The following is a 15259-nucleotide window of genomic DNA, read 5'->3' on the forward strand; positions in this document are numbered from 1 at the left end:
CACGAAATGTGTTTAAAACACAATCAATTTTTGAATAGCGGGGGAGTAAGGGTTAGGGTTGAAGGTAGGCAAGTGGAGCTGAGTCCATAGCCAAAATAGCCATGACAATGAATGGCTAATTACCAAACCCCACTTCTCTTTCTTATGTTCTTATAATCTCCACTTGTCAACACATTGGGAGAACTATGCACTTGTATCCTTAAGTGTCTCTTGTTTACAACACTCCCATGATTCTGTTATTCACTGTATATGTACTGACGTAGTTTAACTTCCCCAATCAAAGGGGGTGACAGATCACCATATTGAAGGGAGATTGAAACTCTGGCTGAGTGGTGCCACAACAACCACCTCTCACTCAATGTCAGCAAGACCAAGAAGCTGATTATTGACTTCAGGAGGAGGAAACCAGAGGTCCTTGAGCCAGTCCTCATTGAAGGATCAGAAGTGCTGAGGTTCAGCAACTTTAAATTCCTCAGTGTTTTCATTTCAGTGGATCTGTACTGGGTCCAGCACATAAGGAACATTACATCACACTACAGGTAATGGACTCTAATCTGAATATCAGCTCTCCACTATCACACTCTGACTCCTTCCACCATTTTTTAAAATCCAGTTTGCTTGCTCATACTGGATGCCATGTGATCTCTCCTTCTGAAACAGCCTACCATGCCAGATCTTGGCAAAAGCCTTGCTAATGTCCATTAGAGACAATGTCCTCTCTGTCCTCATAGTCCCTCTTCAAAAAGCCAATTAAGTTTGTGAGACATAATTGCCCACACGTGAGTAGCTATGTTGACTATTTCTTTTTAGAATTTGTCTTTCCAAATGTGATTGATCCTGTTCTCTTATAATCCCTCTAGTAACTTACCCATAAACAAATGCTAGGCTCAACAGCCTGTAGTTCATTGGCTAGTCCTTGCATAATACTAACCACCCTCCAGATATCAGTACCTCAATCATTCCTAAGGAAGATACAAAATTACCTTACAGATCCCCCAGGAATTTCTTCCCTTCCTTCCCACAATCTACAGTGATACACTGGGTAAGAGCCCGGGGATTTACCCATCTCATGACTACCAGCAGCTCTTCTTTTGTAATATTGATCATTTTAGGACATTACTTTTCTCTTCTGTGAATTCCCTGACATCCATGACCTCTTTCATGGTAAATACTGATAAATAGGCCATTGAACCTTTGGCTCACTTAATTACATTAAAGATAATCTACACCTGAACTCAACATTGAGAAATGCTTCTGAGTTTCCATCAGCACCTTGGCAGAACCACGAACCATCGATTTCTGGCTTGCATTGCTAATTACTTACTCAGGCCCATCTGGGTTATTTCAGGAGGGCAACAATGTTACTCAATGGGCAGGAATTACTTTTCAGTGTTAATGTCATGAGGGGAAACCAAGTAAGGTTCTGATTCTGATTGTAACGATGATTGGTTCATTTTGGTCTCTATGGCGAAGGCTTCATTCTAGTCTCCATGACACGGGGTTCATTCTGGTCTTCATGGCAAAGGAAGACAAGGAGCAAGAAGAAGGATGTTTATCCTCCCTGGCTCCAGAATTCACATTTGAGACAAATGGTAATGACCGTCAGTTGCTGGGTAAATCAGGGATCTGGATGCAGAATGGAGAAATGGTTAACACATTTACTTCATAATGCCTTAAAAAAGTCCTACAGCATGGAAAAAGATCCTTTGGTCCACCATGTCCATAGACTAATCCTATTTACCAGCACTTGGTAAATTCAAGTGCTTGTATATGTATTTAAATACTCTTAAAGAACAATATAATTATAATACCAGATGAATGGCATGAAATCTAATGGAAAGGCATGAACATTTTCCTGTGCAAGGTTCAAATGAAGGATTTTACTCATTGGAATAGATGAGATAGGGTAAGAGGAGGCTCCGGTGGAATATATAAGTCAACAAATACTGACTTGGCTGATTTACCTTCACCTACACTGTAGAGCAACCAGCAGATTTTCTCATTTGGCTACTGAAACATCTGCTAACAATTTCATCTGGCCATTAGCTGTTGAGGCACTGAGTTCACATAGAAGGTTGTTGTGAAGCTTACCCTTACATTTTAAACTTGCCACTCTTGCATTTTCTGTGTTTCAGGGAGGTCAGCTGGTTGCCATTGTGAGGGGAGCGAATGCTCCGTTGCTCCAGAGAACCATTCTCGAACAATTAGTTGCAGAAAAGAAGGTGCTTGAAGAGGGAGCTGACCGGAAAGTGGTGAGAACAGTAATGACAAAAAAAGTACCGATTCCAAACTACTGTCTTTAATTGTTTTTCCTCCTTTATATTTGGTGACTTAGTACAGTAAAGGTACTAGACAGGATAATGGAATGCTTCTCTTGCAGCATGTGAGAAGGCAGGGAGACCTCCAGGGTCCCCGATGACTACACTTGTGGGAAATGCATCCATTTGCAGCTTCTTACACTCCATGTTAAGGAGTTGGAGCTGGATCTGGATGAACTCTGGATAATTTGGGAGGCTGAGAGTGATAGTTAGGACATGTAGGTAGTTAGTTATACCTAAGGTGCAGGACACAGGAAACCAGGTGACAGTCAGGAAGGGGAAAGGGGTTAAGCAGCCCTAGCAGAGTATCCTTGTGGCCATCCTCCTCAACAATAGGTAGACCACTTTGGATACTGTTGGGGGAAATCACGTAGCAGAGGAAAGTCACAGTGGTTGAGTCTGGCTCTATGACTCAGAAGGAAAGGGGGGAGGAGAGGCGAGCTGTGGTGATAGGGGATTCGTTAGGTAGGGAACAGAAAGGAGGTTCTCTGGATGAGATTGAGATTCCTGGAATCCTATGTTGCCTCCCTGCTGCCAGGGTCCAGGACATCTCAACTGCCTTAAGTGGGAGGATGAACAGCCAGAGGTCCTGATCCATGTATGGACCAATGACATGGGTAGGAGTGTGGCAAGGTTTTGCAAAGTGAATTCAGGGAGTTAGGTGCTAAGTTAAAGGACAGGACCTCCAGGGCTCTGATCTCAGGATTGCTACCCATGCCACATGCTAGTGAGGCCAGAAATAGGAATATTATACAGTTTAACATGTGGTAAGGAATTGGTGTAGGAGGGAGCAATGATTTTTGGATCATTGGGCTCTCTTCCAAAGAAGGTGAGATAGTTTGCACCTGAACTGGAAGGAGACTAATAGCCTAGCAGGAAGGTTTCCTCGTGCTGCACGGGGTGTTTAAACTACAGTTGCAGGGGCATAGGAACCTGAGTTCCAAAACAGTTAGGGGAGACAGATGTTGCTAAGACCTCAGAAAAAGTCAGGAATCAGAAGCTTCTGTGCTGCATATACTTCAATGCAAGAGCATTGTAGGAAAGGCAGATGAGCTCAGGGCATGGATCAACACATGGAATTCTGATGTTGTATTTATTAGTGTGACTTGGTTCCAGGAGGGGCAGCACAATATTCCGGGGTTCCATTGTTTTAGACATGACAGAGCAGGAAGGATTAAAATAGGGAGGGTGGCATTACTAGTCAGGGAAAATGTTATGGCAGTGCTCAGTCAGGACAGATTGGAGAACTCAACTAATGGGGCTTTAGGGGTGAAACTAAGAAATAAGAAAGGTATAGCCCCATGTTGATGGGGCTATATAATAAAACACCCAACAGTCCACAGGATTTAGAGGAACAAATTTGTAGAGAGGTCGCAGACTGTTGCCAAAACATAGGGTTGTTATAGTAGGTGATTTTAACTTTCCACATATTGACTGGGACTCCCATACTGTAAAAGGACTAGATGAGATAGGGTTTCTCAAATGTGTTCAGGAATTTTCCTTAATCAGTATAGAGAAGTCCCAATGAGATAGTGGGAGATACTTGATCTGCTATTAGGGAATGAGGCAGAGCAGGATAATGGACTTTGTGTAGGGGAACACTTTGTATCCAGTGATCATAATGTCTTTAGTTTCAAAGTAAATATGCCAAAAGATAGGTCAGGTTGGCGAGTTGCAACTCTAAATTGGAGAAAGGCCAATTTTGATGGTATCAGAAAGGACCTGGCAAATGTGGATTGGGACAGGCTGTTTTCCGACAAAGGTGCACTTGATAAATGGGAGGCCTTAGAAAGTGAAATTTCGAGAATACAAAACTTATATGCGCCTGTCAGAATAAAAGGTAAAGATAACAGGTTTCAGGAACCTTGGTTTACAAGAAATATTGAGGTACATAGCAGGTGTAGACAGGTAGGAACAAATGTAGTGATTATGGAGGATAAGAAATACAAAAGAACACTTAAGAAAGAAATGTGGAGGGCTAATAGAAGACATGAAGTTACCTTAGTAGACAAAGTGAAAGAGAATCCTGAGGGATGCTCAGATGTGTTAAGAGAAAGGATTGTAACAGCTATAATTGGTCCTCTAGAAGATGAGAATGATAATCCATGGGTGGAGCCTACAGAGATGGGGGAGATCTGAAATGAATTTTTTGCATCTGTATTTACTCAGGAGATGGACACAGCGTTCATATAACAGAAGCAAAGCTGCATGAACTTCATGGACCCTATATAGATCACAGAGGAGGAGATGTTTGCTGCCTTGAGGCAAATTTGGGTGAGCTATATGGAAAGATTGAGCAGGTTTGGAATTTATCCCTTGGAACATAGAACATTGAGGGGAGGTTTGATAGAAGTATACAAAATTATGTGAGGCATAGATGGGATAAATGCAAGCAGGTTTTATCCACTGAGGTTGGATGGGTCTACAACTAGAGGTCATGAGTTAAGGGTGAAAAGTTTAAGGGGAACATGAGGTGAAACCTCTTCATTCAGAGAGTTGTGAGAGTGTGGAACGAGTTGCCAGTGCAAGTGGTGCATGCAAGCTCGATTTCAACGTTTAAGAGAAGTTCGGATAGGTACATGAATGGTTAGGGTATGGAGGCCTATGGTCCTGTGGAGGTTGATGGGAATAGGCAGTTTAAATGGTTTGGTACAGAGTAGATGGGCCTGAAGGGCCTATTTCTGTACTGTTCTTTTCTGTGACACTAAGAAATGGAATGTTTTATTTTTAATCACCTCTCTTTTTTATATGGGTATCTAGTCCTTGCATGTTTTTTTCAAACTGATCTACCAACACCCTTAAATCCTTAAATGATAGATTTTATTAGAATTGTATTGGTTAGGGAGAAGCGCATGGAGTCTTAAGAAAACAAACAACACATTTCACTGTATGTTTCAATGTACAAATGATAAAAAAAAGTCTGCAACTCTATCAGGATCGGAATCTGAACATTTGAATCATTCGCCTGCAGTTATTGTCAAGCCATCTACTACTAACATATGTTCTCTGGTTAAGAAAAAACTCTTCGTTATGGAATATATATACTTGGTATTCAATTTATCTTTATTCGCAAATTTATGCACCTCAGTGAAATATTTTCTTTGTCTAATCCTGTCATAAAAATTGTTCAAGTGTCTCAACAAGGCAACCAACCAGAGCCATGATTTACTTTTGGATTTAGGTCAAAGATGGAGGTTTAGTAAAAGAAGACAATGAGGAAGTGGCAGTGCTGCCAGTTGATGAAGAGAAAGAACTGGGTAAGACCATAAGATATAGGAGCAGAATTAGGCCATTTGGACCATTGAAGCAATGAATGTAAAAAGAACCCACTGCTGCCCGTTGATAGAGTGAAGGAGGGAGCATCAGCTCAGTTACTTAGAATGACAAGGGAATGTTGGGGGAAACATCAAATGGGAAGAGATCTTCATGTTGCAGATGCTCCCAACCACAGTCAGCCAAAAATCAGTTACTCATTGATTTCTCCTGTCTTCTTGTATTTCTACTATCGACTGCCTTCTGGAGCAGTGTAACACCACAATGACTTAGTTACACTTATGGACATTTATACCTAGTAACAATATTAGCAAGACCAACTAGGAAAAAACTCTTAATGTCTCTGGAGATAAATGCACTTGATGTTGCAGTACTGTCACATGCAGATCAGGAAGTTACATATTCAATTGTTGATGTGTACAGTATCACCTGATCTTAGTTAAGGCAATGTATAGGTAATTCTGCAGAACTAGAGAAAGGTCAAATGTTCAACATTCAATGTAAATGTATTATCAAAGTAAATATATGTCAGCATATACAACCCTGTGATTTATTTTCTTACAGGCATTCACAGTAAGTAGGAAGAAACAATAGAATCGATGAAAAAATGCACATGACAGAGGCAAGCAACTAATGTGCAAAAGACAACAAACTGTGTAAATACAAAAAGAAAAGAAAAAAGTAATAAATAAGCAACAGATATTGAAAACACAAGTTGCAGAGTCCTTAGAAGGCAGTTCGTAGGTTGTAGAATCAGATTTAGTGTTGGGGTGAGTAAAGTTAGCCCCTCTGGTTCAAGAGCCTGATGCTTGAGGAGTAATAACTTCCTGAACCTTCTGTCATGGAACTTCAGGCTCCTGTACCTCCTTTCTGATGACAGTAGTCAGAGAAGAACATGGCCTAGATGGTGGGGGTCCTTGATAATAGATACTGTTTTATTGTGACAGCTGTCCTTGTAAATGTGCTCAATGGTGGGGAGGGTTTTACCTGTGATGGACTGGGCTGTATCCACTACTTTTTGTAGTTTTTTTCCATTCAATGTAATGACCCTATCAGTTTCCTTTTATGTAATCACTGATGCGAACATTCCCATGTATAAACGAGATAAAGATGGTAATAGGTTAATATTTTTACATCAGCTTGGAAATGCTGGCAGGATCCCCACAGGATGAAGCATCAGATTGGCTCTGGTGACCTGTATAATCTTAAAGGTTAGGCACTTTTAAATGAAAGAAGGACTTGGCTTTAAGTTTCATCATTTATGTCCTGATGATATCTAAAAACCCTTTTCAGCTAGTCAAGTGCATCTTAAACAGGTACTCTCATGATGTAGAAAATACAATGCACAGCAAGCATCCACAATTAGGAATAAGGCAATGACCAGATAGGTTGCCGTTGGTGATGCTGATTAGTGATGTGCTGGCCAGGACACCAGAAATTCTTTCTGAAATAGTGCTATGGGAATGCTTATAATCACTTGAAAGGGTAGATGAGATCCTGGCTTAAGGTCCCATCACAAAGATGTGTGCAGTACTTCCTCAGTGTCAGACTGAAGTTTCAGCCTCAGCTCTTTGCAACTTGAACCAGGATGTTGTGAGTGTTAATTCTGACTGGTGCCACGTGAGTCAGGCTGACTGTTATAAATAGCAAGGGAATAAAGGGGAGAAAACCAGCTAAAGTGTAAACATGTCTTAAGTTTCCACAGCGTAGTTAGTACATTAACCCTTAGGGGGCAGCAGTGAGAGACACACTGAAATATATTCCTAAAGGCTTTGGATCCTGGCTAGCTCAATCATTTGACTGCTTTACCTGTGTTCCTAAATCTTTTCACTGAACTATTCAATAAAAGTGAATTCCTTATGTGTATCACAAACTCTGTGTTCATTCAATGCAGTTACTACCAACAAGGCATTCACATTTGCGATCATTAAACCTGATGCCGTGGCTCATGGGAAAGCAGATGAAATAATAATGAAGGTGAGAAGCAGAATTTCAAACCATTAATGTTAAAAATTATTTGAGGATATTTAGTGTCAGTCAATCTTCAGATTTGCAACTCAGCTTTGTATTTTAATTCCACCCCGATGTTTAAATCTTGAAATCCCTGAACTAGTAATGATGCATTGATGTAAAGTGTAAAGAATACAACAGAAACAAAATACACTTAAAGTTGAAGATTTAAAAACTGCTGGAAGCACTCGACAAGTAGTCAGCTTCCATGGAGGAAGAAATAAAATTAATGTTTCAAATTATTCAGATTTTAGGAGGGATCTTACACAGGGTCTTGACCTACAATGTTGACTTCTTTACTTCTACAGCTGCTGTCGGATCCACTGAGCTCCTCCAGCAGTTTGTTTTTTATTCAGATGTAAATTCTTGATCCTCAAGACCCTCTGTTTGCTCCTCCACAGATGCTGCCTAACTTACTTGAGTCCTTGCAATGTTATTTTTGTTTTGTGGACAGAAAATGTTTTCAGTTTTAGAAATGAAGATTTCAGTTTTTAAACTAGAATGGAAAACTCAATGGTGTTCAATAGGATGAGAAGGGATCACATTGAAACCTAACAGATACTGAAAGGCCTGGATACAGTGGGTGTGAAGAGGATGTTTCCAAAAGGAGGAGAGGCACAGGCTCAAACAAAGGGATGTTGCTTTAAAAATGAAATGAGGAATTCCTTGTCATATTACCCGATAAATCTATGACCTATGCTTCCTTGAATACTAGTAATATTTTTGGACCCAGGAGTAATGTTGCAACATTGTTATGGTTAGGAATAGTTGATTACACGATACACCAATGTTTCTGTAATTTTCAGAATTGAAAACACTGAGCTCCTTCCAATATCTCTTGGTCTGCTTAGGTTCAGGAAGCAGGCTTTGAAATTATCTGCCAAGAGGAGCGGACATTAACAGAAGATGAGGCACGAGGCCTCTACCAACATCAGTCAGAGGAGGTGGGTGTGAAAAGCACCAGGTATCTGGGTCTTGCTAAATTGGAATAAAAGATGGATATCAAAAACCTGTAACTCTGCTGCAACCCCATATACCTTGATCCCTGGAACCCCTAAAAATCCATCAGTTGTCTTGAATATACTCAGCAACTGAAACTCCAAATCTCCATAGTCCTCAGGTAGAAATTGCAATGAATCACTATTGCCTTGCTGTGGAAATTTCTCATCTTGCTCCTGAAAGCCAATTCTGAGACTATAATTCCTGCTTTTAGATGCTCCACCAAAGGGAGTTATCAGCTCGGTATCTACTCTGTCAGGTCATTTTATACATATGCCTACTTTCCCAATGAATTCAGAAAACTGGAGTAAGATATAATCTCTTAACCCTAATGCTATGTGATGGAATGCCTTGCTACTCTGCTAGCAGGTGAGTGGCCATGAAAAAGAGGATGCCTTTTTCCCTGAAGGGAAGTTGTCTACATACGTATCTCTAAGTGTGGTTCTTATGACTTAAAACAGAAAATGAGTGACAGTGATGAGACTCAACAGCAGCAAAGGAAACCTGGTTATTAGTTATCAACCCAATGCCAAACAGCCAAAGGAAACCTGAAGGAAGAAAAAAGGAGGAAAATATTGTACCATAAAAGATTAATTCTGAAAATGTATACTGATTTTCAAACATTGTTTGTTCTTGACATTAAAGTCTCATTTTGACGAGCTAATTCGCTTCATGTCAAGTGGTCCCTGCCGTGCTCTGATCATATCCAAACCTGAAGGAACGGATGAAGTCATTCCTCTGTGGAAAGAGTTCATTGGCCCAACTGATGTCGAAATTGCAAAACAGGAGAAACCTGAAAGGTACTGGAAAACAAAGGAACTCCCAAACTTTGTCCTACTGACTGCTGTGGTTTGATCTGGGTAGCATTAAGAATTTGAAGAAATTAAGCCAGCTGTCTCAGCACTAGGATGTTAAGACATAGAGAAGTCCAGCATTTATTACCCATCTGTAAATACTTTTGAAAGGATGGTGGTGACCCATCTTCTTGAACTGCTGCAATCTAAATAGTAAAGGTTACTGTATCACACACAAAATACTGGAGGAAAAAACAGGTCAGGCAATATCTGTGGTGGGGTATAAATAGTTGACATTTCAGGCTGAGACCCTTCATCAGGAGTGGAAAGGAAGATGGAAGAAGCCAGAATAAGTGGGGGGGGGGGGGAGGGCGGGAGAAGGAATATAAGCTGGCAGGTGATAGGTGAGACCAAGTGAAGGGGAAGAAGGGTGGTTGGGGGGGGGATGAAGTAAGAAGCTGGAAGGTGATAAGTCGAAAAGGTATAAAGGTTTGAAGAAGAAGGAATCTGATAGGAGAAGACACTGTATCATTAGCAGGGGAAGCAATGACCTAGCAATGATGAAGGATCATTGATTCTTATTCAAGTCAAGATAAAGGGTGATGTTCCCATGGATTTGCTGTTCTTCGTGGTGGCAGGCTTGGGAGGTGGTGTTGAAGAAAGCTAAGTTGGTTGCTGTGGGGCAACTTGTGGATGGGGTACATTGCAGCACAGAATACCAGTAGGGTAGGAGTGGACGTTTAGCTTGGTGGGTAGAGTTGTACAGCATAGGATTAGTCAGTTGGTGAGCTTGGCTCTGGATGCTGTGGACTTCTTCAGAGTCATTGGAAGTGGATGTCTATTAAGTAGATCATACACATGAAATAGATTCAGGAACAAGCCATTCCTACCCTGTGCCACATCTGCCATTCAACATCATTACTGATATTTCACTCCGAATCCACATTTTTATTGGAATCACTTTTACCTTGATTAACTTAAGTCAAAAAATCAATCAGTTTTTGTCTTAAGTATACTCAGCCTGAACGTCTACACCCTTCTGGGATTAGAGAATTGGTCTTGGTGCTGAAATTTCTCATCTCTGCCCTGAGGATGCTTCCTTATTTTAAGACTGTGACCCTGATTTAGACACACCAGGCAGAGGAGGAATCAAAACTGAATCTATACTGTCAAGTCCCATGAACATTTTATATGTTTGAATGAGGTTACAACCCATTCTTTCGATCTCTAGAGGGCTGACTTTATCTCTCTTTACCGTCTCAGGGACTCATCAGGCAAACCTTGTCTGTAACCCCCTTGCCACAAGGATATCCTGACGCAGGTAGAGAAACCAGACCTGCACATAATATTGCCAGTGGAATCTCATAGGGCTCTATGTAGTTGAGGCAAGATGTCTCTGCTCTTGTATTCCATCATTTTGCAATTAAGACCAACACTCCATTTGTCTTGCTGTATCTGTATGAGTGGCCTGGGTCTTGTGGACGTTGGAATGATGTTGTGAAGCCTGGTGGTAATTTACTCACCATGGAATATCTAACATGTGGCCTTCAGTTGTAGCCACACTATTTATGTGGCTTGTCCAATTAGGCTTCTGCTGAATGTGGCTCCCAGGATGGTAATGGTGAGAGATTCATCATTGCTAACAGTGTTGAAAGCAAGGTGAGGGTGATTTACTTGTTGGGAATTATCTGCATTTCATGATTATTGGCAATAAATACTTAAGATCTTAGCTGTGAACTCTCAACGTCAATTAAGATCAGATTACCTAGTTTCCCATTCAGAATTCCTCAATCCTGAAAGGTATTCAATAGGGGAGAGAAGAAAACACTCTTAGATATAATTAAAGATATTCAATAAAAAGACAATAATATGTAAGTCACACCTTATATATGCCAAATTATTTGCTTTGAGTAGTAACAGCAAAAGCAGAGAGCTTACCTGGCGTGCTTACTGTTTTTTAATTCCTAATGGATATTTTTCCCCCAAAGTCTCCGAGCTCTGTACGGTACTGAGAAGCTCTTCAATGCAGTTCATGGATGTGATGATGAGGAACAGGCTGCCAGGGAACTTGCGTTTTTCTTCCCTAACTTTGGGGCCGGCTCTGAGGCCCATCATGACGCTGAGGCTGGACAGCGTGTGGAGAAGACCTTGGCTCTGATCAGGCCAGATATCTTAAAGGATAAAAAAGGTGAGAATAATTTGTGTAGCTTTGCACCGCAGTTCCTCCGAATATGGCCCCTATCCACACAGATTTACACAATGTTAAATCTGATAAAGGAGGGACCAAAGCACAGAAAGAACTGAAATACTAAAGACTTCTTGTGGAGTGTAGTTACACGTTCCTGCTCATTTTGGTCAAAAATTTCTGGTTTTCACAACATAACTTTTGAGCTTTAATATCATCCTCAGTTTTACCACTAGAGACTTTAATTTTAAATCATTTAAGGCTTCTGAAAGTATGAGCATCACAATTTATGTCATTCCACATGTGCTAATTCCTTACTCCTGCTGTGTAGAATCCATCCTGCAGAAGATTAGTGAGGCTGGCTTAACAGTAGCCATGCAGAAGGAGATCTTCCTTACAGAAAAACAAGTTTATGAATTTTACAGAGAGCACACGGAAGCAGAATATTTCCCAGCACTGCTTCAGAACATGACCAGGTACCACCGTACATAATTGTTAAATTTAGCGTTTAAGTATTACAGAATGCCTTGAATAGTACCATATGCATGCTTTATATGTGTGGTAAGGCAAATAATTTGAAATAAAAATGCTTAAATTGATAATCTTGGATTATTAAATTCATTATTCTGTCCTCACTTTCTGATAGGCTTTTGTTCCTTATGTTGGAGCAACATAAAGCAGAGAGGTTGAGGTGACAGTGATAGAGAATGAGAGACTGTAAACTCATAATGAAAAATTGAATTTTGTTCGTCAAAACAATCACACCAACTCCTAAATATGGGGAGACCACACTCAAAGGAGTAATAGCATTCCTTTCAAATACCCTTGGTAAATTTAGAAAACCATTTTCCACCAAGCTTTTGTTATAATGGACTATCAGCCTATTGTCAGCTCTTTCCCTTCCTCCTGCCTTCATTCCGTCCCATTTCTTCCTTTAAATATTCAAACTATTTACCTTTAATTTTGCTGATTTGAAAAGATACTAAGTGTTTTAACTCTGTAAACACTGCCTGACTTGCTGAGTATTTCCTGTATATTCTGTTTTAATCATTTCCAGCAACAACAGTATTTTATTTCTTTATAAGTACAGTTGCTGTACTGTATCTATCAATGAATGTTTCCATAATAATAAATACTAAAACATATTGTCTTGATTTTGATTCTATCCATGTTATAATGTCCATTAAATTGAAAGGGGGTTTACAAATTAGTCAGGATTCATCGAATTGCTTAAAATATTGAAACTAGTTTACCAGATTGAAATATAAGAGTCATGGAATAATCAAATACAGTTGTCTTCAAGTTTGTTGGAATGCTTCCCTATAATCCTTTGGTACAAGGAATACTTTGCAATCTGAGTAACCCAAAATTACATGGCAGAAGAGTGTATAGAGGTTCATGATGGATCTTACGTAATCTCATCTCAGAGTTCTTAAACATTGCTTAGGCATTCCGAAAGGGCCCAAGCCTTTGGTAAGATGATCAGTGACTTCACTTGGAGGCAAAATGGCTGCCTTTAGAAAAAAAATCTCTTTGATTAAATTCACCTGAGTCAAGGAGCATTGGCCTTTCCACCCCAAAATAACAAATGAATATTACTGAAGGTGCCTTGCAAGCTCAGGCAGTACCCCTCGAGTACAGATGTTTCAGGTCTCTGGGGTGGTAGAAGAACACATCCATCAATATCAACACCTGCTTGATATTATTCCTTGAAGGAATGGTTTCCATGAAAATTAGGATGAAAAATATTACAAAACAACTGGCCCTCCATGGAGGACTTTATCATCTTAGCCAAACAAAAGTTCCTTTGAATCATCAGTGATCTATATTCTGCTTGTATTTTACCTACTAAACTTTTATATCAGTGATAACATTAGCCTGTACTGTATTGCAGTGGCCCTGTACTAGCTTTGGCTCTTGCCAGCAAAGATGCTGTTGCACGTTGGAGGAATCAGCTGGGGCCTAAAGATGTGCACCAAGCGAAAGAAGAAGCCCCTGAAAGGTATGTCCTTTCAAATGACCACACGATTTTCTTTGCAGAGACTGGGAGTGAATTGATTTGATGAAAAGTAAAAACGTGGTCCTTTAGCTTCTTGTCAAGAATGAACAGACTTTGTTTAATGGCTGACTCAGTAGCTTCCAATCTGACAAGAAAAATGTTTAACCCCAGACAGCCCTAAGTTAGCTGATTTCTGTCAGAGCAATGGCAACAGAGGTACTGAAACTGAGTTTTGTACTAGAAGACTAGGGTTGATTCTAAAGGCGATCAGACAACTGATTGATTCAGGTTCTGATTCATTCATTTATTATGTGTACATGAAAACATGCAGTGAAATGTGTTGTTTGCATTAGCAACCAACACAACCAAAGAGTGTGCTGGAGACAGTCCTAATGGAAGTGCTGCCACACATTTCAGTGCCAGCAAAGCATGCCCACAATGCTCGGCAGAACAACACAGAACATAACAAGCAACAGAGCAACATCATCAAAACAAGCCCCTTTTCTCTCCTCCATCAATCCGTTCACACACAGGATTTAAAAACACAAACACGAGGAAATCTGCAGATGCTGGAAATTCAAGCAACACACTCAAAACGCTGTGGAACGCAGCAGGCCAGGTAGCATCTATAGGAAGGAGCACTGTTGACGTTTCGGGCCGAGACCCGTTGTCAGGACTAACTGAAAGGAAAGATACTAAGAGATTTGAAAGTAGTGGGGGGAGGGGGAAATCCAAAATGATAGGAGAAGTCAGGAGGGGGAGGGGTGAAGCTAAGAGCTGGAAAGATGATTGGCAAAAGGGATATAGAGCTGGAGAAGGGAAAGGATCATGGGACAGGAGGCCTAGGAAGAAAGAAAGTGGGAGGGGAGCACCAGAGGGAGATGGAGAACAGGCCAGGAGTGATTGTGTGAGGGGCAGAGAGAGAGAAAAAAGGGGGAAATAAATAAATAAATGAGGGATAGGTTAAGAAGGGGAGGAGGGACATTAACAGAAGTTAGAGAAATCACTGTTCATACCATCAGGTTGGAGGCTACCCAGATGGAATATCAGTGTTGTTCCTCCAACCTGAGTGTGGTTTCATCTAGACAGGAGGCCATGGATAGACATATCAGAATGGGAATGGGACGTGGAATTAAAATGTGTGGCCAGTGGGAGATCCTGCTTTCTCTGGCGGACTGAGCGTAGGTGTTCAGCGAAATGGTCTCCCAGTCTGCGTCGGGTCTCACCAATATATAAAAGGCCACACCGGGAGCACCGGACGCAGTATACCACACCAGTTGACTCACAGGTGAAGTGTCACCTCACCTGGAAGGATTGTTTGGGGCCCTGAATGGTGGTGAGGGAGGAAGTGTAAGGGCAGGTGTAGCACTTGTTCTGCTTACAAGGATAAGTGCCAGGAGGGAGATCGTTGAGAAGGGATGGCGGGGAAGGAATGGACAAGGGAGTCGTGTAGAGAGCAATCCCTGTGGAAAGCAGAAAGAGGGGCGGAAGGAAAGATGTGCTTGGTAGTGGGATCCCATTGGAGGTGGCAGAAGGGCAGAAGTTACGGAGAATTATATGTTGGACCCGGAGGCTGGTAGGGTGGTAGGTGAGGACAAGGGGAACCCTATCCCGGGTGGGGTGGCGGGCGGTTGGAGTGAGAGCAGATGTGTGGGAAATGGGAGAGATGTGTTTGAGCATC

General features: G+C 41.1%; 1 protein-coding gene across 3 annotated transcripts in view; it reads left to right on the forward strand.

Moving 5' to 3' along the window:
• Positions 1 to 15259, forward strand: part of nme9 (NME/NM23 family member 9) — a 69967-nt gene that overhangs the window by 26184 nt on the left and 28524 nt on the right. For 2 of the 3 annotated variants that reach the window (XM_059967081.1, XM_059967082.1), the window contains 8 exons: positions 2136 to 2252; positions 5500 to 5575; positions 7486 to 7568; positions 8453 to 8545; positions 9246 to 9400; positions 11383 to 11582; positions 11911 to 12055; positions 13474 to 13581. In XM_059967081.1, the coding sequence (XP_059823064.1) occupies positions 2136 to 2252; positions 5500 to 5575; positions 7486 to 7568; positions 8453 to 8545; positions 9246 to 9400; positions 11383 to 11582; positions 11911 to 12055; positions 13474 to 13581 (977 nt within the window). Of the gene's footprint in view, positions 1 to 2135; positions 2253 to 4487; positions 4593 to 5499; positions 5576 to 7485; positions 7569 to 8452; positions 8546 to 9245; positions 9401 to 11382; positions 11583 to 11910; positions 12056 to 13473; positions 13582 to 15259 lie in introns of those variants that run through there. The other variant, XM_059967083.1, reaches the window with a different exon arrangement.

Source organism: Hypanus sabinus, chromosome 4, assembly GCF_030144855.1.
Source record: "Hypanus sabinus isolate sHypSab1 chromosome 4, sHypSab1.hap1, whole genome shotgun sequence".
NCBI classification, from domain to species: domain Eukaryota; kingdom Metazoa; phylum Chordata; class Chondrichthyes; order Myliobatiformes; family Dasyatidae; genus Hypanus; species Hypanus sabinus.